This window comes from Camelus dromedarius, chromosome 10 (genome assembly GCF_036321535.1).
Source record: "Camelus dromedarius isolate mCamDro1 chromosome 10, mCamDro1.pat, whole genome shotgun sequence".
NCBI classification, from domain to species: Eukaryota; Metazoa; Chordata; class Mammalia; order Artiodactyla; family Camelidae; genus Camelus; species Camelus dromedarius.
The window spans coordinates 78,112,626-78,140,529 of record NC_087445.1 but is presented as its reverse complement, the minus strand read 5'-3'; the positions used below and the strand labels follow the sequence as shown (position 1 = coordinate 78,140,529).

The 27,904-nt window shown below is 66.4% G+C and overlaps 4 protein-coding genes across 12 annotated transcripts in view; all 4 read right to left on the bottom strand.

The window, feature by feature from the left end:
* Positions 1 to 231: 231 nt before the first annotated feature.
* MAMDC4 (MAM domain containing 4) lies at positions 232 to 9,256 on the bottom strand. Its single transcript, XM_064490774.1, has 27 exons — positions 9,211 to 9,256; positions 8,476 to 8,583; positions 8,228 to 8,401; positions 8,021 to 8,146; positions 7,733 to 7,863; positions 7,565 to 7,649; positions 7,283 to 7,408; positions 6,942 to 7,079; positions 6,760 to 6,848; positions 6,498 to 6,671; positions 6,164 to 6,248; positions 5,909 to 6,088; positions 5,660 to 5,788; positions 5,376 to 5,507; positions 4,724 to 4,840; positions 4,461 to 4,595; positions 4,183 to 4,319; positions 3,891 to 4,110; positions 3,666 to 3,803; positions 3,409 to 3,527; positions 3,235 to 3,325; positions 2,921 to 3,067; positions 2,606 to 2,740; positions 2,392 to 2,519; positions 2,186 to 2,294; positions 1,452 to 1,627; positions 232 to 1,304 (listed from the first exon to the last, which is right to left on the bottom strand). The coding sequence occupies exons 1-27, from the start codon at positions 9,254 to 9,256 to the stop codon at positions 1,263 to 1,265; spliced, it is 3,417 nt and encodes a 1,138-aa protein (XP_064346844.1). The 3' UTR covers positions 232 to 1,262.
* Positions 9,257 to 10,695: 1,439 nt separating this feature from the next.
* PHPT1 (phosphohistidine phosphatase 1) lies at positions 10,696 to 12,158 on the bottom strand. Its single transcript, XM_011000041.3, has 3 exons — positions 11,950 to 12,158; positions 11,517 to 11,641; positions 10,696 to 10,959 (listed from the first exon to the last, which is right to left on the bottom strand). The coding sequence occupies exons 1-3, from the start codon at positions 12,107 to 12,109 to the stop codon at positions 10,867 to 10,869; spliced, it is 378 nt and encodes a 125-aa protein (XP_010998343.1). The 5' UTR covers positions 12,110 to 12,158; the 3' UTR covers positions 10,696 to 10,866.
* Positions 12,159 to 12,273: 115 nt separating this feature from the next.
* On the bottom strand, positions 12,274 to 19,357 carry AJM1 (apical junction component 1 homolog). 4 transcript variants are annotated; one of them, XM_031450958.2, is made up of 3 exons: positions 19,266 to 19,357; positions 17,503 to 17,663; positions 12,274 to 17,427 (listed from the first exon to the last, which is right to left on the bottom strand). In XM_031450958.2, exon 3 carries the CDS (start codon positions 17,373 to 17,375, stop codon positions 14,448 to 14,450), a length of 2,928 nt encoding a protein of 975 aa, XP_031306818.2. In that variant the 5' UTR covers positions 17,376 to 17,427; positions 17,503 to 17,663; positions 19,266 to 19,357; the 3' UTR covers positions 12,274 to 14,447. The 4 variants fall into 4 exon arrangements, with proteins under 4 accessions (XP_031306818.2, XP_064346843.1, XP_064346841.1 ...); XM_064490773.1 differs by having other exon boundaries at positions 17,503 to 17,586; XM_064490771.1 differs by having other exon boundaries at positions 12,274 to 17,663.
* A 1,349-nt stretch (positions 19,358 to 20,706) lies between these two features.
* RABL6 (RAB, member RAS oncogene family like 6) overlaps positions 20,707 to 27,904 on the bottom strand; it is a 22,220-nt gene continuing 15,022 nt past the window's right edge. For 3 of the 6 annotated variants that reach the window (XM_064490768.1, XM_064490764.1, XM_064490767.1), the window contains 7 exons: positions 26,736 to 26,839; positions 24,650 to 24,969; positions 24,276 to 24,426; positions 23,093 to 23,308; positions 22,783 to 23,020; positions 21,485 to 21,543; positions 20,707 to 21,376 (listed from right to left, as the gene is read on the bottom strand). In XM_064490768.1, coding sequence (XP_064346838.1) covers positions 20,722 to 21,376; positions 21,485 to 21,543; positions 22,783 to 23,020; positions 23,093 to 23,308; positions 24,276 to 24,426; positions 24,650 to 24,969; positions 26,736 to 26,839 — 1,743 coding nt within the window. In that variant the 3' untranslated portion in view covers positions 20,707 to 20,721. Of the gene's footprint in view, positions 21,377 to 21,484; positions 21,544 to 22,285; positions 22,458 to 22,782; positions 23,021 to 23,092; positions 23,309 to 24,275; positions 24,427 to 24,649; positions 24,970 to 26,735; positions 26,840 to 27,904 lie in introns of all 6 variants that reach the window. The other 3 variants (XM_031450950.2, XM_064490766.1, XM_064490765.1) reach the window with 3 other exon arrangements.

Below are 27,904 nucleotides of genomic sequence, written 5' to 3'. Positions count from 1 at the left end.
GTGCTGTCCAGTCTCTTCTGTCGCACCTTTAGCAACCCCGCCTTTGGCCCACAGCGTGGCGAAGGGCTGATACCGTGAGATGCCATGGCAGGTGGAGGGCCACGGGGTGTGAAGGCACTGTGCGGGCTCTGGTCCCTGTCCCGTCTGCAGGGGCCGTTAGTGGGCGAAGGTCAGCCTCTTGGCACCAGGCCTCTGTCCTCCCCTGCAGAACCCAGGGGCCGTAGTGGCAAGGTGGATCCCCTGGGCTGGAGGGGGCACTAGGCCATGGGCCGCCACTCTCCCCCAGGACAGCCATTCCCCATAGGGCCTTCCAGACCCAGGTGGGGTGTGTCAAACTCTGGCACGGAAGATCAGAGCCTGGGACCTTCTTTGGGTTAGAAAGACTCGGGGCTCCATTTTATTAGAGGCTGGTGTGTGGGTGGGGACCTTGAGACACGTCTAGGGGGTCACCTTTGTCCTCAGGCCCTGGGAAGCCAGGAGGGCAGGAACCTCAGCTTTGCCTACCAGTGACCTGCTCAGGGGCATCATGGGGACACTTAGTGACCTCTGCTTTGAGACCGATTCTGGGGACAGCTTAAACCCTTACTGTGAGATGTTGGACACGGGGATCTTGATGATGGAAGGGTGAACATGGGAACCTCTGGGGCTCTGGACAGGGGAACCCTTACTATGGGACAGTGGACACATCAGGGCATCTCCCCACCTTGGACTTGTTCATCAGCCCATTGCCTGCACCCGTGGGGGTTTCCCTCTGTCCTAAATCAGATGCAGAATCGCCTAGTGAGGCAGGGGCTCGGATGGGCCCTGGATCAGATTCCCACAAGGTTGGGCTGGGGCTTGCCTGGCCTGGGGCAGTGGCTTCTCAGGGTCCCACTGCATCGGCCTCCTAGTGTCTGTAGCCCCTGGCCCTGTGTCATGTGGCCTGTTTCCTGTCAACTAAGTCACTGAGACACGCAGGAGGCGCCCCCATGCGCATCCTCTGGGGCAGCAGGTTGGGTTGAGTCTGAGGATCCCCCCTTCCTGCTGATGGGCAGAGTAGGACACACAAACCTCGACCCTGCTGGCCAGCAGGGCATCCCCTCGTGGGCCAGGGCGTTTATTGTTGGGGTAAGGACCAAACCCAGGCCTGTGGGGGCAGTCTGTGGAGGGTGATGGACGCAGGGGTCAGCGTGTCCTGGGGGAGGGGCAAGTGTTGGTCCTGGGGCCAGGGTCCTGGGGAGGTGAGGAACACAGGTGAGGAGCTGGGGTCTTCTCTGGGTGATCTACTGGTCATTGGTGACCGATGCTGGCAGGGTGACGTGGTCCTAGGAGGAGGGAGAGGAACTTCATGACTGCTGATGGGAGCGGCCCTGCACATGGGCCGGCCCTGGTTGGGTGGGTGGGCCAGGAGGGGTCCCACTCACTGCCCAGCCATCAAGCCAAGTGCAGGGCTCAGCGGACTCAGCTCCTACCGCACTGAAGAGAATGTTGTCGAAGCCCGGGGCCTCGGCCTCCGCCTTGCGCCGGGAGAGGCAGTGCCCCTTCCACAGCCAGCGCCGTCCCACGAGTCCAAGCAGCAGCAGGAGCATGAGGAGCAAGACGGTGCCGCCGACCACGGCTGGCACTGATGTGGCCACTGCCGTGTCCCCTGCGGGCCGCAGGGCACGTGACCCGGAATTCGAGCCCTCCCTGTCAGCCCCACAGCCAAGGGCAAGCACAGCCGTCCCCATAGTCTCCGAGGGCTTCAGGTTCACCCGCTAGAGGGGGTGCCGCTCATGCCGACAGATGGCTCCCGGCTGTAACTGGGCCCCGGCCAGCAGGCGGCTGCCGTCTGCAGACCCGGGGGATCATAGCCCCAGGCTAACGCCCTCTTCCTCACGAGGCGGCAGCCACCAGCGAGCGCTCTGTGAAGAGGCTGGCTGTGGTCTCTGGCCTGCCCGGGCACCGCCTCCAGGGCCCGGCCCCACTCTGGGAGCGGGAGCGCGGAGTGAAGAGGCCGGGGAGGGGGCACCGCTAGCTGATGTGGCTCCTCAGGGACCAGGGACGAGGGACCGCCCAGCCCCGGGGTAGGGCACAGCAGCTGAGGGAGGGGACACTGCAAGGTCCTGGTCTCCTGGGCCAAGAGCAGGGCTGCCAGCGGCCACGACCCTCCAGGCCGGAGGAGGCCAGACCCAGAGCGGGGCCGGCCAGCCTGCACGGTGCTTACCCTGGCTGGGTGCAGGCAGCTGGCAGCGCTGCCCGGCCAGAAACTCGACGTCGTCCAGGGCAATGGGCCCCCGGGCTGGCTGGCCACCCAGGGTGGCTTCAAACACAATCTGACCAGGAGGGAGGAGGGGCTGTGTGGGCCTGCGGAGGAGGATGGCCCCGCCCGGGCCCGCCGCAAGCACCTGGCTCTGGGCAGTCTGGCCTCACCTGGAACTCCTCGGCACTGGCCACCTCCACCTGGCCTTCCAGCCACTGGTGCCGCTGGCGCCCACCAGTGCCCCACACGGCCAGCTGACCCCGGGCGCTACTCAGCAGGACCTGCAGCTCGCCTTTGTCTGAGAGTGGGGCCAGGTTGCATCAGGCCCCTGACCTGGCCTGGCCCCAGCCCTCCCACTGCCCAGGCACTGCTGGCCCGACTCACAGAAGTGCTCAGGGAAGCCCATGTGGTACCAGAAGCGGAGGCAGGAGGCCTGAGTGGCGGGCAGTGGCTGGCTGCGCAGCCAGGCTGCTCGGCCCCCAGGGCCCAGCACGCTGGTTTCAAAGAGAGCAAAGTGGCCTAGGAACAAGAGAGGGCAAGGGTAGCGTGCCCAGCTGACCAGATGGAGCCGGCCCTTAGACCTTCAGCCTCTGATCCTGTTGGGATCGGGGCCGGGCTGGCCTGGCTGGCCCAGGTTAGGGTGGGATGTGTGCCTCTGGGTGTGTGTGGTTCCGGGGTCCCTTCCCAACTCAGACCCACCTGCCTCTGTGCCCAGGGTGTGGTCCACGGCGGGCTGGGGGTAGCGGGAGGGTGTGGCCCCACTGCTCCAGTCCCAGCTGTACCCACCCAGGCCGGGCCGGGGCAGATGACTCCAGCCACACAGACCAGCCTCGAAGTCGCAGGAAGCTGCAGGGGACCTGGGCAGTAAGGACTGTTGCCCCACTTCCCTCCGTCCCTGGGGCACCACCACTGCTGGGGTAGAGGTCAGACCAGGCGGCTGGGGGTTGGCATGGAACTGGTGCTACCCAGAAGCCAAGCAGGTCACAGGGCCAGGCCACCCACGGGGCGCCCACCTGGCCGAGGGCAGGGCCCGTCCTGAAGGAGCAGGTCGTCCAGCGCGATGTAGGCATGCTCCACGCCGGCGGCCACGGCCTCAAACACCACCTGGGCAGGCACAGGGCAGGGTTGGCTCACACTTGGTCTGGACTGGACAGCCCTGGGGTGAGGAAGACCCCCACCACTCTCACCCTCCAGGCCTGCTCGGCCCGCACATCCACGCTGCCCAGACGCCAGGCAAACCCTCCATGACTGCTGATGTGGAGCACCTGACTCCTTCCAGCTGCGTCCACGTAGACCTGTAGGGTGCCTGGCACCCGAGCAGCCAGACCAGGTCGGAGGTGGTGGGGGAGACTGGCCGCTCAGGGCCCTGCCTTGTGGGCTCCCAAGTGGCCTTGGCACAGGGACCTGTGGGGACCCTGTGGCCCTGCTCCCAGTAGCCCCTTACCTGGGTTACTGAGGCTCAGGTGGTACCAGAAGGTCAGGCAGGCTGGCCGGGCCAGGGGCCTGTGCTCCTCTGAGGTCAGGGAGGCCATGCGGCCACGGGGCAGTGCCTGCGGGCTCATGTCCACCACCATGTAGTGCCCTGGGGGGGTGCCAGGGTCAGCCGGCCATCCCTGCCCCTCCTCCCACCCCTCTGCCCACCTCCTCACCACCCCACCCCTGCCAGCACCCTGAGGTGTCTCTGTGGTGTGGTCAACACGGGGGCCACAGGCGGTAGGGCCCGTGGCATTGGTCTGGCGAATCCAGAGGCCCCAGCCCCCCGTGGAGAAGCCACAGGCCGAGTCCTCGAAGGAGCAGTGCCTGGGGGCCCAGCAGGGCCCAGGCCGCACAGCCACGTCGTCCAGTGCCATGGTGCCATGGTACCCGTCCCGGAGGCCCTCGAACAGCAGCTGGGTGGGGGTGGAGGGGGTCAGCCAGCTGGGGCCTCGGCCTGTCCACCCCCGCCTGGCACCGGGCCTCACTTGGTATTTGATGCCGGAATCCTGCAGGTGGTGGAGGGTGACCCAGGCCTCGTGCCAGCGGTTGCCGTGGGTGCCGGACCGTGACCACAGGTGCAATTCTGCCTCCCCTTCTCGCCTCATCGCCAGGCGCAGTGTCCCTAGAGGGAAGGGTGTTTGGAGGGGACCAGACCCCAACTCCTGGTTGCTTCTCACCCCTCCAGAGCTCCTGAGCAGTCAAGAGGCAGAACTCGGGACCCCCACGGGCCTCCACCGAGGCCCCGCCCAGCTCAGGCTCTCACCGATCTGGGGCCCGTAGAGGTGGTACCAGAAAGAAACACACTCCTGGGGGGCTGCAGGCACCTGGGGCTGGGTGAGGAGGTGGGCAGCGGGGCCCTGGGCTGGAGGGTCTATGGGGTCTAGGAGCATGAAGTACCCTGCAGAAGGGACGTGGGAGGAGCTGCAGAGAGGCTTGGCCCAGTGTGAGTGAGCCCTCTGCGCCTGAGTCTGGGGGTGCCCTCTGAGTTGGGAGAGCTGTCCCCCAAGTCTGGGTACCCCATCTTACCTTGGCCTGTGGTGTGGTCGTACCTAGGGCCACAGCTCTCAACCCGGCGCCAGTGGGCGTCGGTGAAGTGGCCTGTGTACCAGGCGCACGTGTCCCGTTCAAAGTTACAGGAGACCTCTGGGGGTGGGGCAGCAGGGTCAGCATGCCCCGCCCCACCTCCGGGCCCCTCCTGATTCCCGAGAGGGTGGGAGAGACTTGCTCCTGGAGTGGGGGCTCTCAAAAGGGAGGGGGACTGGTCGCAGAGGGAATGACCTGTGTCTTTCTCGGTGGCCGCCGTGGGACTGCAGCCTGTCAAGGTCACGTCGTCCACTGCGGCGCCCTGCTGGCCAGGGCTGTCCAAGTCCACCAGCCCTACAAACTCCAGCTTCGTGGAGGGGCACAAGGGATCGGGGCTGTTATGTCAGGACTGCCTCTGTGTGCCCCCCCACCCAGGCTGCCCTCCTCACCCTGAAGGGCCGGCGACGAGCCCCAAGCAGGACCTTGTCCACCTTCCAGCCGCCGGTGCCGCTGCCCGGGGCCTGCCACACCAGCTCGGGGCTGCTGCCCTCCACCACGAGCAGCTCCAGGAAGCCTGGTGAGGGGTTACTGTGGGTGGGCCGCCCGCCCTCACCCGCCCCAGGGCTAGGCAGAGGGCCAGGAGAGACAGCGGTACCTTGGGGGTGACTCTGAAAATAGTAAGCCAAGTGGAGTTCACAGCGGGGGCCGGAGGGGCCCAGGGTGGGTGTGAGGACCCGTGCCTCCGCTCCCAGCTGCCCCCAGGCCATCTGCAAGGACAGGAAGTGTCCTGGGGAAGACAGAGCTGCTCAGGGCTGATTCCTTCTGGGGACCCCCAACTCAGAGAACTTCCCTAGTGAGGAGTCAGAATGGGGGACCCCCCTGGGGGTGCAGTTCAAAGGCAGGCTCCGGGCTGCCTGGGGCAGGAGACTTGGGCCTCACCAGCAGTAGCCCTGGCGGCACCGGTGCCAGGGACCCTGCTCTCCTGGGCCGGGAGACGTGCCCACTGCAGCCGCCCCACGCTGGCGTCCTCCCAGCCCCCGGCCATGGGGGACTCGAAGTCCGTGGTGCCTGCAACACAGCAGCCGTTGGTGCTAACAGGCTTGGGCCCCCGCCCCGCTGGCAGCGGGGAGGGTCTGGAGGAAGGGAGGTCAGGGCTTCCCCTGTCCCCACGCCAGTTCCGCCCCTTACCACAGTCCTGCTCGTCCTCGCCCCCAAGGCATTGCTGCTGGAAGTCACACAGCTGCTCTGGGGGGACACACAGGTCCCCACAAAAGAGATATCCTGGCTCGCAGAAATTCCAGAGCTGCAGGCTGGACGGCTGGGGCAAGGGACCTGGGGCCCAGAGCCCAGGAGGTGGGCCAGACACCTCTGTGGGGGCAGAACAGGGGTTGGAGGGGCTTGGGGGTACTTCTCCTGAGGACAGAGGGCAGTCAAAAGGCTCACCTGGGACTGGTTTGCAGCCGGCCGACAGGATGAGGTCGTCCAGGCCTATGACACCCCCCAGGCCCGTCTGCCCGGCCAGGAGGATCTGAGGGCAGAGGCGGCTCATGGGTGCCCCAGCTCCCCTCTATCATCCCGAGGTCTGCTCCCTTGAGCCCTCTCCCTGCGGCTTGCTTATCTCTGGATGCCCCCTGCCATCCCCACCCCAGCCCTCGACCTGCTCACACACACACAAGCCTGTCTTCCTGCTTGGACTCCCTGGGCCCCCTTCCCCTGCTCCCCGAGGGGGCCCCGGGCCTTCCCACCTCTCCCCCAGTACCGCCCCCGCCAGCCTCACCCGAAAGGGGTGCTCGCTCTGGATGTCAACGCGGTCTCGGACCCAGGCGGCCCCCAGCTCCCCGTGGTGCCTGCGCAGCAGGACGGGGGCCTGGGGGGCGCCGGGGCTCTGAGTCTGCAGGAACACCTGGAGGCAGCCGGCCTTGGATCCATGCAGATAGTAATAGAAGACGAGCTGGGAGGGGCGCAAGTAGAGTTAGGGGAGATTCTCCAGGGCCTGGGCAGTCAGGATGGGCGGCCCTGCTTCCCCTGACCCGTCTCACTGAGCAGTTGTCGGGGGCAGAAGCTTTGAACTCAAGGCTGGAGAGAACGGCGGGGGCACTGGGCTCAGCCACGGAGACCAGGAAGGAGCCTAAGGAGAAAGCGGGCATGGGCCGGGTTGGCCAGGTGGGTGCTGTGGCCAGTTGTGGCCAGGGTGGCAGCTGGCGTCCCTGGGGGGCCTCACCCTGAGCACTGTTCCGGCTGTGGTCGCGGCGCGGCCAGGTGGGGCACTGGGAGCCGCCTGTGCTGTGGTTCCGGGCCCAGCCCTCCAAGTGGTTCCACAGGCCTAGGCCGGTCTCAAAATCGGTGGCCGTGTGATTGCCTAGTGGGGGGCGGGGCTCAGGCCGAAGATCAGGGCCTCCTCCCCGGGCCCCACCTTCCCCAGGTCTGTGCTGATGGCCCCCCAGTGCTATGGCCCCGGCTCCAGGTGGACACCAGCTACCTCACCCCCGAGAAGGACCGTGCCAAGGGACAACCCCACTCCGGTGTTCTCTGAATGACCACAGCCCGCCAGCCCCGGCTCACTGCAGATGGCTGTGTCCTCATCGGAACGGTCCCCGCAGTTGTCCTCCCCATCGCACAGCTGGTGGGGCTCCACACAGGCCTTGTTCTGGCAATGGTAGTGCCCCAGGGGGCAGCGTGCCTCAGGGGCTAGGAGAAGGGAGGGGTAACTGTCACTGGGGAGCGAGGCCGGGGTGGCGCAGCCAGGGGAGGGGGTCAAGATCAAACGAGCAAGGAGTGAGCAGCTGAGGGACTCCTGCTAACCCACTGCCCCCCAGGTACGGGCCCACGGCAAAGGGGCCTTACTGGGCAGCCCACAGCGCCAGAAGGCCACGTCGTCCAAGGCCACAGTGCCCCTGTGTGTGGCATTTCGAGTGGCAGAGAAGGTGACCTGAAGAGTGAGGTCCTTGGGATGTAAGTCAGAGCTCAGATGCTCCCCGCTGCCCCCGCCACCCAGACCATCCCCCATCTCACCCTGAAGTCACCCAGGATGCGGCCAGTGGCCACCACCAGCTCCTGCCAGCCTGGAACCCAGGGCCCTGAGCTCTGCCACAGGGTCAGCGTCTCGGTGCTGTGGGTCAGCTCCAGCCTCAGCTCAGCCACATCTGCGTGGGGGGTGGGGGGCGGTCCTGGGGCAGCTTAGGCCCCTGGTGCCTCCCCCTGCTCGTCCTGGGGGTGCCCTCCTGTCTCTGTAGCAGCTCCCCTTCCTCTTCTCGCCCCTCCCCTCAGGACACCCCAGGTCTCAAGGTCCTGGGCGCGCACCTCCAGCAGCTGTGTGGTACCAGAGCCTCAGCTCACAGGTGGGGGCTGCCTGGTGCAGGACCGGGGAGCGCAGGGATGCAGTGGAAGCCTCTTTCCCGCGGTGTGTGCCGACAGCCATGTACCAGCCTGGCCAGGCCAAGAGATCAGAGGACAGGGCAGGAAGCAAAGAGAGGCGGGGGTGGCACAGAGACCCGCCCGGGGCCTCACCCAGGTCAGTGCCGAGAGTGTGGTCTGCGAGCGGCCCCGGCCCCTCCAGCGCGGCCCCTGCCCTGTCACGGAGCCAGCTGTAGCCCGAGGTGCTGATGTCCCTCCAGCCACAGGAATCCTGCTCAAAGTTGCAGGCGAAGGGGGCGTCCAGGGTGGGCAAGGCCCCGTAGTACCCTGGGAGGGCAGGAGGTCAGGCGGGGTGCCTGTGAGGGCTGGCCCCACCTGCTCCCCGCCCGGCCCTGGCTCACCGCACTGGGCCTCGTCCGGGCAGCCCCTGCAGTCACACACGAAGTTGCACACAGCCTCCCGGGGGGGCCTGCAGTGGTTGGGGACCCACGCCCAGCCTGGGGACCCTGCTGCCAACAGAGAGGCAACCAGGTGGCCTGGGGCACAGTGACCCCAAATCCCAGTTTGCTCTGGATGGTTCCATGGCCCAGAAACCCCAGGCTCAGGCATATCAGGACATTGGTCACCTTCCTTTGGGGTCCAGGCCAGGAGGTCATGCAGGAAGGGGGCTGGGACCCAGAGAGAGCTGCCACTTGAGGGTCCCTGACAGGGCCAAGCTGAGGGCATCTGGCCCTGGAAAGGCTGCCTGCGTGTCAGGGTAAGGGTATATAGGCTCACGAGGGACCTGGGGAAGGGAACCGGGGCCCAGCCAGGAAGCGGAGGGGCTGTCGGCAGGGTGCCCCTGGCAAGCAGCCGCATCAGCGGGCAGCCCAGGCCCCCTCAGGCTCCATCCTGGTCAAGAGTGGCAGACTAGGGTCTGCTTTCAGGGCCCTCTCAGCGTGGAGCCTGGGTGGAAGTCGAGGCCAGCGAGAGCAGAACTTTTGCCCCTTCCCCAGCGGGGCAATCTCTAGGACTCCGAGGGTGCGCTGTGCGTCCCCCGAGGCAGGTCATCCAGGGCCTGCACCCTCCGCCCCTAACAGGCCCGCTCCTGGAGCCCCCAGACATTCCTGTTTCAGGAGCCAGGCCCCACAACTCACCCAGGAGCAGGACCAGGGCAGGCAGGAGATGGCTGGGCAGAGGCATGGTCAGGCCCGAGAGCCAGGCCGAGAGGCAGTGTGGATGCTGGCCAGCCTCGCAGGGACTTCGCCTGGTTATGGGCCCGAGGCCCCACAGGCCAACTGCTCTAACTGGAGAGCGAGGCTCAGCCCCTTTCTGTCCCTGCGGCCCCTGGCCCGGCCCCACCCTGTGCCCACGAGGGTGAACATCCAGCTGTAAACGCCTCCAGAGGGGGCCCCGGCCCAGGTAGGCTCCCACCTGCCTGGCTCCTTTAGGTCAAAAGTCAGGTCCTGGACATCGTGCTCACGGCTGCACAGCTCTGGTGGAGAGGCCCCACTTGAGGCAGCACCGAGTGGCACAGGTGTCCCGACACCTCCTGGAAGTTCAACTCAGCTCTGCCCAGGCTGCCAGGAGGAACCCAGCTCATGCAAACCCCACACCTGGCCCCTGAGGTCCCTGCTTGGGGAGGGGGCGGCCCTAGCAACCAGGGACATCCTCCTCCTCTGTAACTCACACAGTCTTGCTCACTCGCAAGTGATGACTGTTTATTCATCAGCAAGTGTCCTGAGCAGCGAGGGCCAGGCACTGCCAGGCAGTGTCCAGAGAAGCCCAGGGGCTCTGGGCCTTGTGGCACAGACCCGAGAGGAGGGTTTAGAGCCAGGCTCTGTCCACAGTTTACCACCGTGTGGCCAAGTGAGCTCATCTCACCTGAGCCTCGGTTTCTTCATCTGTAAAATGTGGTCACAAGAGTGCCTGTCTGGAGAGGCCACTACAAAGCCCCTGGGAGCTCACAGGAGGCTGGCACAATGTGATCGCAGCCTCAGCAAGGGGACCAAAGCTCATGGTGAGCCACAGGGACAGCCGTGCCTGTCCCTGCCCTCCCCGCATGCCACCTCTACTCCTCACAGCCAGGAAAAGGGGAACGGGGTCCTGGGAGTGCCAGCTCCAAGTCTGCAGTCCTGCCTGTTCATTCTGAGCGGGAGCCTGTGACTCTAGGGTAGGGGCCACGGGACCTGATCTGGGAATCAAGAGGTCGTGCACCACTTCACTTGTGACCTCAGTGGGCAGACCACACGTGGATGCTGACATGAGGCAGCCAGGACGGTGGTGCTGGTGCCTGCGCTCCCCACACATTGGGATGGGCCCCTGCCTTGCCGCCCCAAGGGACTCGGCCCTAGCTCCTTGCGTAAGGGCTCATCAGGCCTCCTCCCAGATGTCCTTGGGGAGAGCAGGTGCATGGAACAGCAATCAGGCCATAAACGGGGGCAGCAACCCAGGGGCCCCTTATCAGACCCCAAAGGGCTGAGTGTGCACTGCTCCTCCCTGGGCCCAGAGGTGGAGCCAGGTAAGGAGCAGCCAGGAGTGACCTGTGCCCCCAAGGCTGCCTCTGGCTCTCAGCTACCCACCTACTCTCGTCAGGAGTTCAGAGGTAACCTAGGAACAGAAAAACCAAGACACACACCATCTGGGGACCAGCAGAGGTGACAATGCTTTTAATGTTCCCTGGAGAGGTAATCCCGGGCACCAAGGCCTAGCCAGGGTGGCAAAAAGCCAGGGGCTGCAGTCCAGCTCCTTGGGAGGGGCCTCGAGGGCAGAGTTCTGAGAGGATCCTGGAGGCGGCAGGCCTCCGGTGGGCCTCAATAGCCGTCGTCGGCCCAGGTGACGTTGTAGTCGGGGTACCTGGCTTTGATCTTCTCAGTGGAGATGGAGTGCTGGGCGCGGCCATAACCCTGAGGGAGAAGGTGGTTCTTACAGCCCCATCCTGGCTCTGGGTACCCAGTCCGCAGGGACACCAGGAGCCAGCTCGGGAGGGGGCTGTGATCCCCCCAACCACCCCAGGGAGCTCTCTTGGGGAAACCAAGAACAGATCTTGAGGGAGAGCCCTTTAGCCCGAGGTACAGACCACTCTAGGGGCCGAGAAAGGCCATGTGAGTGCCCATGTATCTGCTGGTGGCTTGGGGAAGGGAGAGGGTGCGGCCTCTGAGTTTCACCCCAACACTGACTGCCTCACGGAACTGGAGGAAGACAGCTCAACCAGGCCTTCTGGGGCGGGAACAGCACACAGCCTGCCATGGCTGGGAGGGGGCCAGGCAGTGGCCTCCCTTCCACCACACGTGTTCCCCGTGGCACGCCACATAGGAAATGGGGGAGCTACAGGCCCTGGATGGAGGGTTCTGCAGCTGAGAAGCGCCAGAGAACACCGAGCACCCCGGGTCAGGCAGCTCAGAGGGCCAGGTCTCCAGACCAGGACTGGGCCCCTCGGCCCACCCGGGGGCTGCGGGCTCACCATGGAGTAGCCGTACACGTGGATCTTCTTGTCCTGGCTCTGGTGGGAGATGCGCCCGCCCCCCAGGCACTCGCAGTCGTAGCCCTTCTTCTGCATCTCGCCTGATACCTTGTCGTAGATGTCGGCTGAGATAGGGAGGGCGGCTCAGCACGCGCCGATGCTGAGGAGGTCTGGAGCCCGGCTCTGAGCAGCTCCCTCCCCAAGGAAGGAGCCCCTCTGGGACGGGAGGAAAGGGAGGAGGGGGTGCGCCAGGGAAGGGGGGCTGGGCCTAGGAGGGAGGGGTCGGGCCACAGCAGCCCCTCGCCTCCAGGACTCCGCCTCGCCGCGGCCAGCACGGGATGAGACGGGGTACAGGATCACCTCCCGTCACGCCCCTCAGCCCCGCCCACAGACGCAGGAGACCCCGCCCCCTGGCCCTCAGCCTCGCCCTCACCGTGGTACTCAGCCCACTTGTAGCCGCGCACGATCTCTTTGCTCTCCCCGGCCGGGGCCCCGGAGGGCGACACTGCGTGGACTCGAATCAGGACGTACTTGAAGACGCCGTCCGAATCGATGTCCACGTCGGGGATCTGGGCGAGGCCCGTCGCCGCCATATTCCCGGAGGGCGCCCGCCCCTGAGGCCTGTGGCCCTTCCCATCGCGACCCCGGGGTGCACGTCAGCGTGGAGGGCGGAGCCTCGAAGCTCGTAACCAATCCCGTAGGGACATGCTGCCCGGGCCCAGCGCCTCAGCCAATCGTGCCGCCAACGCGCAGCACGGACTGGCCAATCGCAACCCAGCTCTTTGCAGCCCAGCACCTTGCCGGCCCTATTTAAAGGAGAACGTGGCAGCAGGAGTAGGTGATGGTTCAATGCAACCGAGTTAAAGTTCTTTCCCAGTGGGGTCGGGAGCGGATGACAGGCCCCTTTGGAGGGGGCTCGGCGGCCCGTGACGCCCGAGGGAACGCGCGCCGGCCCTGGTTCCCTCTACCGTAACCGAAGGCCTCCCTTCCCATACCCCTCACGCTGTCCCATGGCCTCCCTCCCGGGCCCCCGCGCTGTGTCCGAGTGCCTCGCTCTCCCCCGCACCCCCATGCTGTCCTATGACTTTCCTCCCTCCCCCTTCCCCCATTGTGTCCGAAGATCTCCCCTGTCTCTCCCCCATTATTACATGGTCTCCCCCGTTTCCGAAGCACTGCATCCTGCATCCCACCCACTCTGCACAATGAACGAGGCAGCATTGGCTACATTCGAGTTCTATTTTCCTTGGTTCGAAAGCGCTCGCCCTCTGGAAATAATCCCGGTCCAGGATCCTTCCTGGACCGCCGGCCCTCAGGCGTGGGGAGGAAGGCCGAGGCCCAGGGGCGAGGGGGCGCAGCGGCCAAATTTGGGAGGCCGCGAAGGCGGGTGGGGCAAGCTGGGCACGTTGGCCTGTGCAAATGCGCGGAGCCGAGGCAGGCCCGCGGGCGTGTTGGGGAAGGCATGAGGGGAGATGGGCACGGGTGCACAGTCGGGAGCGAAGACCGGGAAAGGAGGCAGGGGATTGGGGGGACGTCCGCAATTAAATTTAATTGATGCCCCACTTGGCCCCGATGGAGGTTTGTGGGCTACAGGAGGGCCCTGGCGGGCGCCTGGCCTCACCCCCTCTGCAGGTCACTAACCATATTTGGAGCGCACCCCGGGGGAGGGCGGGATACGAGGGACACCGGAACTTGCGCTCCAGGGAACCAGAACTGGGCTGCAAGCCTCGCGTGTCCAGCCCTCACCACGGAGCGCGGCCAGATCGCGCGGGCGCGAGCACGGGGGTGTTTGTGCAATCATGCCCCCATCTCTCCGGATGGACCACCGCCCTGGCGGACTAGCTCGCTCCCTCACCTATTCCCATCTACGCTTCCTCCTCCCGGTTCCAAACTGGGAACGCCCCTCCTCTTCTGTCCTCTGTACTCCAGAGAATAGGGGCTCTCCTGGACGGCTTCCTCAGCCCCTCCCGCTCATCCATCCTTCACCTGCTTCCTGTCTCCCTGTGAGGTTACGGCCTGCGCTGCCGTTTGCTCGCCCAACCAGGTCTCAGCACTGGCCGGCGCCCCTACACATAACCTGTGCTTCCCCCGCCCAGGAACCCCTTCCTTCTGGCGGCGTGTCTTGTGCCTTGGCTGAAGACCCTCCCATGCCGAGTACCCCTTCACTGCCGCTAGCCCCAAACCCTGCAGCAGGAAGGGTAGCGCCGTCAATGTGCGTGCTCAAGGTCTGGCACAGCGGGGGCCGGGAGAAACAAACCGCGCAGTTACACGCCGGCCCGGCCCACCAGGCTGGAGCATACTCGTGACGCGGACACACGGAGGCCAATCAGGGTGTCCTCTAGAGAGGAAAGGCCTCTGAGCAGGACGCATTCCAGACCACGGGAGGCGGGTGGGAGGGTGAGTTTAAAGGGACGGGATTAGGCTTTGGTCAACACGGGCTCCTGGACCAGGGCGAGCCAGGGTTGGGAAGGTTCCAGGGAGGCCCTGCAGATGGACAGGGGACGGACGAACCGGATGTGTGCGGTGGGGTCTGCAGTAGTGACCCTTCTGCGTGAAGGGGCGGAGCGGTCCTCAGACCCACCCCACCTCCCAGCGGGAAGCACCAAGCGGCCGAGGACCGGCCTCTGGGGAGGCCCGAGGGCGAGCTTGGGGAGAAAGGAGCTGGGCGAGGCTTGGAGGGGTGCGGAATAATAGGCGAGGGCGGGGAGGGAAAGGCGGGGCCTGTGGAGAACGCAAAGGCGGGACATGGGCGGAGCTTGCGGAAAGCTGGGCGGGGCCTGGGGGACTCAAGGCGTGGCAGGGGCAGGGTTCGGGATGGACTGGGTGGGGTTAGGTGGGTGGGCCCTAGGTGGACTGGGCGGGGCTCAGGTGGACTGGATGGGGTTCAGGGTGGGCTCTGGGTGGACTGGGCAGGGCCAGGACGTGCCCCCGGGTTCACATGATGTCATCCAACAGGTTGGCACTGGCCACCCAGTCAAGCGCGCGCGGCTCGGAGGCAGCCATGATCATGCACATGAAGGGGCGGCCGGTGCGACGGTCAGTGGGGTAGATGGTGGTGGGCGTGAAGCGCCGGTTGGCTTCGACGAATTCGCAGAGCTGCTCATAGACGCGCGGGAACTCGTGGCGCAGGAAGACGCCGCGCAGCCGCAGCTCGCGCTGGATGTGGATGAAGGCTACCTCTCGTGCTCGCCGGCCCGCCTCGCCGTCCTGGTCCAGGCCTGCCGTGCCGGGCGGCGGCGTCAGGATCAACGTCTCCATGTCGGGCTCGCGGCCCCGTGCTGGAGGCGGCCGCGCTGGGCTGCCGGCCGCCAGCGCCACTTTGGCGAACTTGCGTACCGTGGGTCCGGGACTGCGCGGGGCGGGCGCGGGCCGGGCAGGGGCGCCGGGTGGCGCAGCTCCAGGTCCCACGGCCACCGACACGCTAAGCAGGAAGCACTCGGCCGGCTCGTAGAGGCGCCCGGCGGCCGCCAGCTCGCGCGCATAGCTGCCCAGTGGCGCTGCGTGCGTGGCCAGCTCGCGCAGCGATAGGTAGGTGGGTGACAGAAGCAGCCCCTCGAGGCCGAAGCGCAGGAAATTGTCTGCAGAGCCAGGGCTCGGGAAGCCCAGGAAGAGCACGCCGCGGCCCCGCGACAAGAAGCCAACACGCGCGATGCGCGAGAAGGCGCGGTGCACTGGGCCGCTGTCGCGGCAGAACTGCAGCACGTGGCGGCACACGCTGCCCACGCGTCCGTACACGCAGCGCGCCTTGTGCGCGTCCCAGTCCTCGCGGCGGCACAGGCGCGAGCAGTAGTACGTGTAGCAGCTGTGGCAGGACTTGAAGTAGAGGCAGGCGTTGAACATGGTCTCGGTGCGCCCGCATCGCGCGTTGGAGCACGTCATCAGGTCGTCCTCGTCGGCGCTGGGCTCCGGGGACGCGTCGGCCGCCTGCCCCAGGGCCGCGGGCTCCTCAGTGCTGCCGGCCGACGCAGGTGGGGAGCGTGGCGCCAGTACAGGGACCCCAGGGCCCGAGGGCCGCGAGTCTAGCAGGCGGTGCAGCTGTCGGCCCAGGCCGTCAGCCGCGGGCTCGGGTGCTTGGCCGGCCGGGGGCCGCGAGTCGATAACCAGGTCAGTGATGAGCTCGTCCAGCTGTTCGAGGCTGCGCTGGCGGCCAGAGGTGGGGCCGTCGGGGGCGGCGGGCGGAGGCTGCCGCGGGCGGCTCCCGGGCAGCTCCCAGCTCCTGGCAGTCGGACGTTCGGCTGCGCGCAGGTCGTTGTCGGTGATGGTGATCTCCGGCGTGACGTACCAGTTTCGGCCCTGGCCCTCGCCTATTCGGCCCTTCTCCGACAGCGACGTCTCAGACAGCGACAGCGCTGCGTAGCGTCTGGGCGAGGTGGACAGGTTCACGACGACGGGCGGGCGCCGGCCTTCGGGTGATGCACCCCGCGGCTCCCGTGCCTCGCGCGCCAGCAGGTTCTCGTAGCTGCGGCCGCGGCCCAGGGGGTCTTCGCGGCGCGGCCCGGGCGCCAGGATGTTGTCCCAGGAGCGCGAGTAGTGGCGGCTGTCGGTGGCCAGCCGGGGTGGGCTGGTGCCGGGGCCGCCGTGCCACGAGGCGAGCAACGGGCCGGGGTCTGGGGGAGGCGCCACCTGCAGGGTGCGGTAAGGCCGCGGGCCCCGGTCGCCCCAGGCGGGGCTGCCGCGCGGGTGTGGGTAAGTTCTCGCCAGAGCGTCTCGATTACGGTACCGCCCGAAGTCCTCTGTGTAAAAGGGGCGGGCGGTGGAGTGGGCCCGGGTCTCCTCCGGGGCATAGCGGGGGCCGCAGGGTGGGCCGTAGGCTCGGGGGGCCTCCCCGTAGTAGGAACGGGAGGGTGGTTCCTGGACCGGGAAGGTGCGAACGTCCCCCGCATAGTAGCCGCCCCCGCGTCTTGGACTGGGTCCTGGCGGCTCTTCGGACAGAAAGGGCCTGGGGTAGTAGCTGTCGAAAGAAGGTCCAGGGCTGGCCACGAAGCCACCAGGGTGGCCCTCGGGTTCCTCTGTGTAAAAGAATTGGGTGGGGCCCGGCGGGGTGGTGAAGGGCAGACTCCGGCGCTCCGAATAGTCCCGGGGCCCAGGAAGGGGCCCGTCGCAGTACAGCGCCCGGGGGTCGGCGCAGTAAGAGTCACTGGGAGTCGGGGTGCGAGACAGCGCCACGTGGCGAGGCCCGGGCACGGTGAGGCCGTGGAGCTGCGGCGCGGCGCGGGGCCAGGGCGCGGTCTCGGCGGGCGCGCAGGGCCGCGAGCCCCGGGCAGCGTGCTGAAGCACCGCGTCGTCGGGCTTGACGTCTAGGCGGCAGCGGACGTGGGGGGCGGGCCCTGCGGGTGGCTCGGCCGGCGCGCAGCGGTTGGTGGCGGCGCAGAGGGGCGCCATGCGGCCGGGGCCGCCCCGCTGCGGCTGCAGCTTGATGGGGTGCAGCTCGTTGGCGAGTGCGCGCAGCGCGGGGTACGCGGGCTCCCGGTGGGGTGACGCCTCTGCTCGTGGTGCCCGCTGCGCCTCCCGGCCTCGGCGCGGCAGCACGGGCGGCGAGGCAGGCGCGGGCGCCAAGCCCGGCGGCGCGCGGGGTGCGCTTTTGGAGCGGGCGCGGCGCCGGGGTTCGCTGTCGCGGGACCGGGCTCGTGGTGCGGCAGGCTCCGGGGGTGGCGGCTCTGGGCGGGCCTCCATGGCCGCCCCGTCCAGCGCCTCCAGGAAATCGAAGCTGCGGCAATGGCGCTTGTTGAAAGGCACGGGCGCAGCAGGCCGAGCCATGGAACGCTCACATGGCGGGCGCCGCGACACGGGCCCTGGGGCCACCACCTTGATGTCCTGGTACACGGTAGACACCAGCAGGTCCGGCGGGTCCGTGCGGGTCATCTTTAAAGAGGTCTCCAGGCTGCAGCTCACTCAGCCTTTTGGGGCTTTCGCCCTGGGGGGAGACGCGGGTCAGGGCAGCCCCTCTGCAGCCCAGGCCCCGCTAACCCCCAGCGCTGGCCCGGCTTACCTGGGGCACAGTGGGCAGGGCAGCCCTGGTGCCGGGCCCTGGCCGAGGCCTCAGGCGCTTGTTCCATGCTGGCGTCAGAAGCACCTGCAGGAGGAACCCAGCTGTCCAGCCACTCAGATCCTGCCCCCGTATCCAGACCATCCTTTCTGGGCCAGTTTCTGCTGGGATGAGGCAGGTCAGCCAGAAAGGGGATGTCACTGCAGTGGTTCCCAAGCTCCTGCACCCACTAGTGACCACTGGGCAGGTGTAGGTAGACCTCTTTCTGGGAGGAAGAGTGGGAGTGTGGTCCTAGGACCACCACTGTGGTGCCCACAGCTGGAATGACTGCTCATTTGGGACCTTTACAGATTTCTTTATAGGTGTTGGCTCCATAAAGCCTGTAGGTGACCGAAGCCCCCTCCTGGCACCCAGTGCAGAGCGAGCCCTCCCTCCAATGGTGCAGTCTGAGGGCAGCCCCAGGCTCTACCCTTATCAGCTCTGCTCAGTCACCCGAGCCTCCCCTCTACCTGCTGACCAGGCTGGTCATGGAATCCTTTCCCACACTGTGTCAAGCCCCAGTACTGAGGCCCCAGGGGGCCCTGAGGTGGCCCCATCAGGTCCAGACATGGCATCTAAGCTCACAGACTTGCCTGCCCCACTCTCAACTCTCCATGTGGCCCAGGCCAGAATGCATCCAAAGATCATACCTGGGCCCTCATGCCCCCCTTTCATTTGCAGAAACATTCTCTGACTCATCTTGGGGTGGTTGAAATCCACCAAGGTCTTTGGGGCTATCATGAGAAACCCCAAGGAGAGACCCTCTCAGCTTTGCAGCCGGTGCACTACAGCTGGAAACCAGAACCCAGCTGTAGGACCACGTGGGGGTGTGTGAGCCGGAGCTCAAGGCTGCCCCTGGTTCCCTGAGCAGTGCACCAGGCCAGGAGTCTGCCAGCAGGGGAAGCAGGGCAGTGGGCGGGTAAAGCCCCCGCAGCCCACCCCTGATTCCCAGGAAGGCCCTCCCCACAGAAGTTCGGGAAGGCTCCATGGAAACCTGAGGTTCCACGCCCCCGCCTGCGGGCTGGGCTCGGATCCGCCCCTCCCAGCCAGGCTCACATTCAGACTTGGACCACCAGCTTCTCTGTGATGCCAGGAGCCTGGAGAGGCTGGGGAGGGGGGCTCAGTCAGTGGAAGCAGGGTCCCCTGCCCCTCCCACCGTCTGGGGGAGCATGCTCCAGGGTGAGATGGGGAAAGCGGAGAGCTGGACCCTCAGCTGGCAGGACCTCTGGTCTGGATGATCCTCTGTGTCCCAGGTGTGCAAGGGGCTTCCTGCTGGCAGGGCTGCCCTGCCCAGTCAGGGCCACCCTGGCCCAGTGTCTGTCCCCATCCCAGTTCCCAGCCTATCCCCTCAACTATTCCTGGTTCCCAGGACCATCACCCTCCCACCCACTTCCATCCTAAGCTCAAAGCCAGGCCGGAATTGGGGGCTGGATGACAGGGCTTGAGGCTCCGCCCCAGGGAGGTGACAGCCCGGCCTTGATGCTGCTGCGGTGAGGAGCTAGACTGGGCGACACCCCTTCCCGTGGGGATGGGATGGGAAGGTCCACCCCCGCCGGGGTCCTGGGCCTAATGAGCCCCGCGGGTGGCCTTCCCTGCCGCGCAGGCCGTCCCTGGCTCCGGGAGAGCCCGGGTGCAGACCTGCCCGCGTCCTCTCGGGGCAGCACCCGCATCCCTGCGGGTGCCCCACCCGCGAAGGATGCGATGGGCAACTGCCCCGGACCCCTTACCTGGGCGGTGCTCCCCACCGCGCCCGGTGGGCTGCTCAGGCCGGCGCGCGCTCCGCCGTCCCCCACTTCGCCGCGTCCCCGGCACCGGCAGAAGCTTCGAGGCAGCGGCGCGAGGCCGCCGGGCCGCTCGGTGCTGCCCCCGATGGCGGCCGGCAGGACTGCACTTAAAGGGGCCGCGCCGTGGGCCTGACCCGTGTGGCCCGCTGGCGGCAGGTTCGGGCTGTGCTGGGCGCTGGGTGACAGGCTCTTTTCACGCACAAGGTGCAGGCCTAGGTGTAACTAGGGGGACCTGTGTCCAGGGAGCACCCGACCTGTCCTACCAGCCCCCACCTCCAAGACACCTGCTCCAGGGCAGCTGGCGGCCTGGCCAGCCTTGGAGGAGGACCAAGCCCCGACTCGCGTTGCGGGAACGCTCCCGGAATTCACGCCTGGGCTCAGCCCAGGCAGGAGCAGATGGGCCGCTTCCCGCCCTGCTGGCCTCTGTGCTTCAGTGTTGGAAGTGCCAAACACTCCCCAGGTAACGGGCCAGACGGGCCCGGCCTGCATGCCAGCAGCCACCTGTCCCCAGTATGCTCAGCTTCTCGCGAGCAAGGGCACACTTCTGCGCTCCCTGCATTCAACGTCCGGCCGGTCTGCACGTGGCTCACTCAAACTGCATAGCAACACCCTTCCTGCAGTCCCCTCCCAAACAAGGTGCTGAGCCAGGAGACACTAGCTGGGCAGGGAGGCTCCAAAGGGCGAGACCAGAGCACGGGAGGCCCATTAGATGAGTGGCCTGGTAAGTTCATTTCAGGTCGGTCTGGTCGCCACACCGGGGGGGCGTGGGGGGGGACAAGGATAGTCGACTTCACAGGCTGTGGACTAAAGGGAGTGCCCTAGGTATCAGTGTGGTGCCTGACCCCTAGCACCTGCCCACTGACTGCCACCCTGCTGCCCCCAGTGTGGGCTCTCTAGGCACAGGAATTAGGGAAGGGGAGGCTTCCGGGACGCGGGGGTGGAGGCCTGCCCACCAGCCCATCTCTCGGCCCTGCTGGCAGTCAGCCTGCCCTCGGAGGGGGTAGTTCTCACAGCACCTATGGATGGGGGGGTGGGGTAGGGCCCTGCTGGCAGCTGGGGGGGGGGGTGCCTGCTGGACTGGGTGTCAGGTAGGAGCAGAGAGGTGGCTGGGACAGGGTAGGCCCTGCCAGAGGCCAGCAGAGCAGGGTCGCCCACCTGGCCTCAGAGGGCTGGGCCAGGCTGGATGGCATATGGCATGTGAGGGGACTGGACTGCTTAAGGCCTCCTACCCGTGAGGATAGTCACCCCTCAGAGAAGAGGGGTCTGTGGCCCCAAGGCAGGGAGCTCAAGGGCCTTCCTGGCTACCCACGTGCCTGGGGCTAGGGGCAGCGGACCTCCCATGCAGGCGGGGCCCCAGCAGCAGGGAGCACACACAGACGCGCAGTGAAACAGGAGAGCTTTATGGTCCAAGTGTTGAAGGAGAATGGAAGGAAACGAGTGTGGAGGGGCTCCCAGCTCGGCCTGTGCATGTGCCCAAGCTCAGGGGCAGGTGCAAAGCTGGACACCGGTTCCGGGAAGACCCTCCCCCAGGACAGGCGCCAGCGCTGCTCAGTGTCTGCACGCAGGTGCCCTGAGGGTCCGGGGGTGCTGCTGGTCTGCAGCCCTGGCCGAGCCACAGCAGCAAGCGGAGGCCACCCGCATGCAGCAGGCCTGGGTGAGCGTGTGCGGCCGGCGGCGGCAAGCAGGGGTGGGCGGGCGACGAGGACAGCGCCCCACCCCTGTAAACAGCCTCGCAGGCCTCGCAGGCCTCAGTCCCGTCCCTGAGAAGCGCTGGGGGCCAGCTGCCCGCAGAGCAGGCAGGCCCAGCGCCCCCAGCACACACGGAGTGGGCGTGTCGCCCCGGGCGGCCAGGCCTAGAGCTCCTCGTAGTCGCCGCCCCCGCGCAGGGGGCTGCCCGGGGCTCCGCCCCCCAGGCAGGCCTCCAGCTCGCCCACCGCCGTCCTCTCCGGGCCCCGCGGCCGCCGCCGCCGCCGCCGCCGCTCCTCCCCGCCGTCCGTCTTGTCCTTGCTCCTCTTGTGCTTGCTCTTCTTCTTGGCGGCCTCTTCTTCCGCCTGCTGGTGGGAGGGGCACAGCGCAGAGTCACGCGGGCGCCGGGGAGACGGCCGGCCCTGCACCCCACGCTGCCGGGCGACGCCGGCGAGGGCTCGGGGGGGCGCAGGTACCTCTCTGCTCTTCTTCTTCTTTTTCTTCTTCTCCTTCGAGGGAGGCTTGCCCTCCTTATCTGCACGGGTAAGAGCGATGTCAGCTCCCCGTGTGGGAAGCCAGGTCCCCCCCCCAGGCCTCCGGACTGGTGTGGGATGGGAGGCCTGGGCTCCAGCCTGCAGTGGGCAGGCCGGCAGAGGCCTCTGCCCCGGGCCTGGGTGGGGCTACTAAGGCCGCGGGGCCCCTCCTGAAGACAGGCAGGCACTTCAGCACCAGGACAAGCCTGGGAAGGTCCCCTTCTCTCCATCACGGGGACGAGGAAGTTCCAGTACATGCTCCAGGTGACACTGCTGGGCTCAAGCAGCCCAAGGTGGAGGCGGGGGTGGGGCCAGGGAGCCGTGGAGCTGGCCAGGGCCACACAAGCCACATGTGCTCATCAGGCCTGGAGACCACGCCAGCTTCTTCCACGGAGGGCCACAAACGCAGGCCCGGCCTGAGGGCACAGAGAGGCTCTCAGCCAGCTTGTGGCAGCACTGCCTACACCCCCAAATGCCTCCTGCAGGGCCACTACGACAGCAGCCCCCAGCTGCCCATCTTTCAGCCTGGTCCTGGCCTGCAGCCTTGTGACCCCGAAAGTCTGGGATGTCATCTGAATACAGCTGGACCCCAGGCAGGACTGAGGAGAGCCTGGGACGGGGCTTCTGGCCTCGCTCCTGTGCTCTGGGGCCCCAGGCACTACGGGACAGGTAAGGGGTAAGCAATGCGCCCCCCGCAGCAGGATGGGGAGGGAGGGAGGAGGGCAAGTGTCCCGCCCCGGCTACCTTCCTCGCTGCTCTCCTTGGGGCCTGTCTCCTCCAGCCCCAACCCGAAGAGATCTGAGTCATTCTTCAGTCTGAAGGAGGGGACGGGGGCCTTTAGGGGCAGGGGTGGCTGGGCAGGGATGCCTTCCTCGTCCGTCACATCTGAGAGGTCCTCTCGCACTGGGAACTCACCCTGAAAGGAGGAGCAGGCAGGTTGGCCGCCATGCCCCCAGCAGCTGTCTCTGGACCCCTCAGGGCAGCCCCCTTGTTTCTCCAGCAGGTGCCGAGCACCGTCATGAACCCGTCTAGAGTGATGATGGCCTGAGAGTGGCGGCTATGACACCATGGCGACGCCAAGATGATAGGCTTGGCCTGGCATACAGAGCCCCTCTGGGGTCACACAGGCTGACTTCAGCTTTAGCTCTGCGAGACCCCCACTGCATTCTCATACTTTCACTTTCTGCCCCCCGGCACTTTTCCTGGGCTTTGAGGCAGTGGGCACCAAGGTCGGTCCTCACCACTCTCCGCTGGGCATCTGAGTCGCTCTCAAAGTCAGGGTCATCCATGACGAAGGACAGCATCTGGGCGGCGATGGGCCCTTCAGGGTCACTCTCTGACGATGCCACCTGCTGGTCCTTCCCCTCCTCGCGCCCTTGGGAGGTACCCTCGGTGGGGGCTTCGGTGCCACCTGGCCAGCGGGGCTCTGCAGCCCCGGGAGCTGTGCCCCTGTGTGGCCTCGAAGCCTTGGTGGAGGACCTGCGGGACAAACGGGGGTCACGAGCCCAGCCCTCTGCCCCCAGGGCGCCCCTTGCCTGATCCCCAACTTACGGCTTGGTCTCTGGCTCAGAGCACTTCTTGGGGGCCAGCACAGTGGCCTTGGGGTGCCCTGCCTCCTCCTCTGCTTCCTCCTCACTGGACAGAGCAATGTGTTCCCTAGGGAGGGAGCCCATGGGCGGCTGGAGCCTGCCTGGGGGCTGGTCTTCAAGGTCCACGTCATCCTGGAAACCTGCTACCATGGGGTTTCCGCCTGGGGCCTCCTCATCGCTGCAAAGGAGGGCAGGGTGGGCAGAGGTCACGAGGAGGTGACAGAATGCCTATCCTGACCTCTGGCACCTCTGGCACCAAATGTGGGGCTGCCTCCGCCCTGGGTGCTCACGTTCATCTGGTCACAGCGAAGGGGGACCCCATTTGAGGGTGGTCCTGGGGATGGACCCCCCCGCATTGCAGCAGCAGAGCTGCAGCACAGAGGTGAGTGGGGGAGGAGGCACAAAGTGGGGCCAAGGAGAGGGATAGAGACACCCACTGGGCACTGTGGACATCTGAAGTGGGTGCCATCCTGCAAGGTGGTGGGGTGAAGGGTGTGGGCCCCACAGGTGGTGACGGGCTCTAGGGGAGGAGCACGGTGCATCTCTAGAGAGACGGTGAGGGTGGGGATGCGCGGAGCAGGGCTGACCGGGGCCTGGCTATGCAGGGAGAGTGTGCAGGCGGGGGGCCAGCAGGCCCAGGAACTGACACCAGACTCCAGGCCTAAGGCTCTCTCCCGCCCTGACTGGCCACCGCCTGGAGAGAAAACCTGGCCCCGGCGCTCCTGCTCTCACCTTGCCAGGCTCTCAAGTGGCAGCAGCCTGAGACCTCGGCGGGGAGGGGGGGGGAAGAGTGCTGACAGGCAGCCCACAGGCAGCGGGACCGAGTCCCCACGCCCAGGAGCTGCGATGAGACTGCTGTGTCCTGGGCTGGCCTGATGTTCTCTGAACTGCAGTCAGACTGTGGCTGGGATCCCTGCCCCCCTTGCAGGCGTCAGGCTCACAGAACCTCGAGGCCCGGCCCATGGCCAGCAGTCCTGGGCCAGCTGGTGTCCCCCGCCCAAGCCTTCCCTCAGCTCCCCAACTCCCCTAGCCCTGCTTTTGCTCCCAAGGCCCGGAGGCAGCGCTGGGCTGCGGGGCGCCTGCCCACTCTGCTTGTCCAACACCAGGAAAGGCAGCAGGGCCCGCAGCCAAGGCCCTGCCCTGACCTGTCACTGTCTGGTGGGGCCTTGGCTCCCGCTTTCTTCTCGTCCTTCGGGGGGCCTGTGTCCTCCAGGAAGCTGCGGTCAAGGCCATCTTCAGGAATAAAATCCTCCACGTTCTGGACTCTTGCTGGGGCCTCCGCAGCTGGGACTGGCTCTGTGGACCAGACACCAGCACTCGCTCAGTGCCCACCGAAGCCGGGCGGTCCCAGGGGGAGCTCACAGGGCTGGGCCATGAGCAGGGTGGTGTGGGGCTGCTCACCCAGGAGGAAGAAGGGGGACCCTTTCCCAGTCCGCGAAGGCTCTGGGACCAGGGACACAGTGCCGCTCCCCACCTGGGATGCCTGCACTCACCTCCCAGGGCTGCTCCCAGGGCCTACCTGGGGGCAGAGGGGCTGCCTCGGCGGCTGGCGTGGTCCCAAACAGCCGCGAGATAATGCTGCGCCGTGGAGGTGGGGCGGGGGCCACGGGGTGTGCGGGGGGCAGTGGGGCCTCCGAGGGGGAAGGGGGTGACGGGCAGGCCGAGGGGGCGTGGATGGGCGGCTGTGGTGCCGGCTGGGGCGTGCTGGGACTGGAGCTCCCCGTGGACACTGCGCTTGGAGGCACCACAGGGGACTGGGAGCCCGAGGACGGGCTCTGCCCGTTGGTGGCTAGCGGGGACACATGGCCACGGCTGCGTGCCTCCATCATCTCAAGGAAGCTGAGGGGAAACAGGGCAAGGGGTGAGAAAGCCGCCTTCCCTGCATCTCTTCCTCTGCGGCTCCTCGGAGGCTTCTGTTGGGGTGCTGATGGTGATGAGGTCCCCGCCCTCAGGCTCAGAGCCCCTCCCCACAACCAGAGGCCTCTGCCTGCCTTTCAAGGTTTCCCAGCACAGGCTGGCCGAGAACAAGCCCCAGGGCAAGCCCTGGGGCACCCCAGGCTGGGGTGACCGTGCACACGCAGACCGGCTGGCTGGGGAGTGACCGTGCACATGCAGACTGGCTGGGTGTCCTGGCTGCTCTTTAGGCACAGGCACTGGCAACACGAAGAAGGGGTGTCCTGGGAGGGGAGGGGGGAGGTGTGCGTGTGTGCGTGTGTGTGGCAGGCTTTACCCCCATTTGTTACCTAGGCCTGAGGGGAGCTTTCAAACAAGTTCTGGGATGGAGACCTTGTAAGTGCGGATCATGGCGACACCCCTGCCGAGTCCCCAACAGCACTGCTTTCTTCCAATGGCCTAGCCCCTGGAGGCTGGCTATGGGCAGGCGAGCCTCTAGAGGTCCCTGCCATCTCCCCAGGGACCACGTGCTCAGTGGCACCAGGTGTCCAAGGTCTCAGGCAGAGACCTGGTACCCCGCCAGGGCCATCCTGGCAGCCAGAGTGGCTGAAAACACCCTCCCCCAGAGTGACTCCTGCCACTCCCTCTCTCGCTGTTCCAGAACCAACAGCTGAAGCTGGCTCTGGGGAGACCTGAAGGCCCTGCCTGGCTGGGCCCCAGGCCAGGAGCACAGGTGGGGAAGCAGCTTGCCCCCCACCCTCAGCTCTGACATCTAGGTAATTCAACAGAACAAAGGAAACACCTGTTTTTAACGGTAGTTCGGGGTTATAACTTCCCCCTAGAAGTGAGTGCTTCTGCTAGGAGCTGCAGCACAGACGGGCTGCCACCTGCTCCGGGCGTCCTGCTGGAAGTGTGCAGGCACAGCCAGGACAACGCGCCCTCCCTCCCTCCCTCCTGCCAAGGACCAGAGGTTTAGCTCCCTCCCGAGGTCCTGGAGGTCTCTACACTGGCGTCAGTCCGGGGAACTGCGGTCAAACTAGGGATGAGGCCTCGGCTGGAAAATGTCAGGGCAGCTGGCCTTGCTGGGGCCTCGGGTGGACATACGGCTTGGGTCAGCGGCTCCCCACACCACATGCTGGGTGGCCAGCAGGCGAGGCTGGTCTGGACAGAGGACGGTTGGAGGCAGGCAATCGGAGTGTCAGTGTCTGCATCGGGCCCCCGTGCCCGCACCCCCACCCCCAGCCAGGTGGCTACCTGGGGGCAGCGGCTGCAAAACTGTTTCTGGTGGCCTGAGGGTCTCACTGTGCCCCAGTTACACCCAATCACGGCAGCAAAGCGCTCGGTGGGCAGGGGTAGCGGGACCTGGGGGTCTGCCCTGCCCCCAGCCTCAGGGAGAGTCAGCAGGAGCCCAGGATCTGCTTCTCAAGGAAGGGCTGCAGGCAGGGCGCACAGCAAGGGCCACCCTCACCCCCTCCCCTCCCATGGGGTGGAGGCCACATCCAAGGCTGAAACAACCGGATCTCTTTAAGCAGCACGACTCATCCCAACGGAGGGAGCTACCCGGGCTGGGCGGCATTCCCACTGCTCTCCGGCTAGGCACAGACCCAGGCTCAGGACCTCCAGCCTGGCCCCCAGGGCACACTTGCCACCTTTCCGGCAGAGCCCTGCCTGCAGGTCTAACCTCCAAGGGCAGGCCCCTGGGGCTGACGTACATGTCGTAGTTCTGGTCCTCCGTCTCCTGCTGCACCGACAGCTCCTCCAGCGTGGCGTCGATGTCCAGCTGGTTTGTCTCCAGCTGCCGCAGCAGCGTCTCCCGCTGCAGGAAGTAAGCAGACCCCTGAGCAGGGAACGTCACCACGGAGGGCTGCCCCTTCAGCCTTGTGGCCCCATTCAGCCAGCCAATGACCAACAAGGGCTCATGGAGCTGAGCCGCAAGAGTTGGGAGCTCCCTGTGTTGCCCAGGCGGCCAGCATGACGCCCCGGCCACTCCGTGGGGCTCCAAGGGCAGATGTGCTGTGAGCAGACCGCCCAGGGACAGCGCCCTGGTCACACAGGTGCCCCTGAGGTTTAAGAGGCCCCGGTGCTTGCTGAAAACTGCCTTCCTGCGTCTCCGGGACCAGCCGGGGTGCGCATACGCCTCAGCTTTGGGGCTCGGACCTCACGTGCGCCTCAGCACAGCTTTCAACAGTGGGACGTCCTGCGGTCCCACCTGCGATGCGAGGGGCTGTCGGTTGCCGCCCCGCACCCACACCGGGGGGGCTTTCCTTGCGATCTCTGTGCACGTTGGACTTGGATAAAAAGTTAAAGGGATCCTTAGAGCAATGCAGAGGGACACCCAGGGTCCCAAGGGAAAGACTGGGTGGAGGGTGCGGCACATGTCTGCGAGGTCCGGATGCACTGAAAACGCCCGCCGCCCCACGTCTCTCCAAGAGGACAAGAGGAAAGGAGAAGTGGCTGTGCCCCCGAGTGGGCTCTGTGTCCTGGAGAAAGGACAGAAACCACTGTGGCTGTAGGAGGGCCCTAGGTCAACACCCCAGTGACTAGCTGTGTGGGTGACACGTGTCCCTGCTTGTGACAATCAGGGCAGTTGGTCTGTGGTCTTGTGCCTGAAATCCCATCACCCACCTAAGACCAGACAGACCCTGAGTCAGGCACGTCTCAGGGCTGTCACAGCCTAGCGCAGAGGGCCGGTGAGAGGGCCCACCAACCTCAGTTCTGTGGTCTTGACGGAAGCACCGTGGAAACATGAGACCCTGAGACTAGGGGGAACCGAGCCAGGGCCCAAGAATCCTGTCCTTCTCTGCAGCCTTCCTGTCAGTCTAAGACCACTCCAAAACAAAAGAGCCACTAAAAACAACAGAAAGCTGCAGACCAGGTGGAA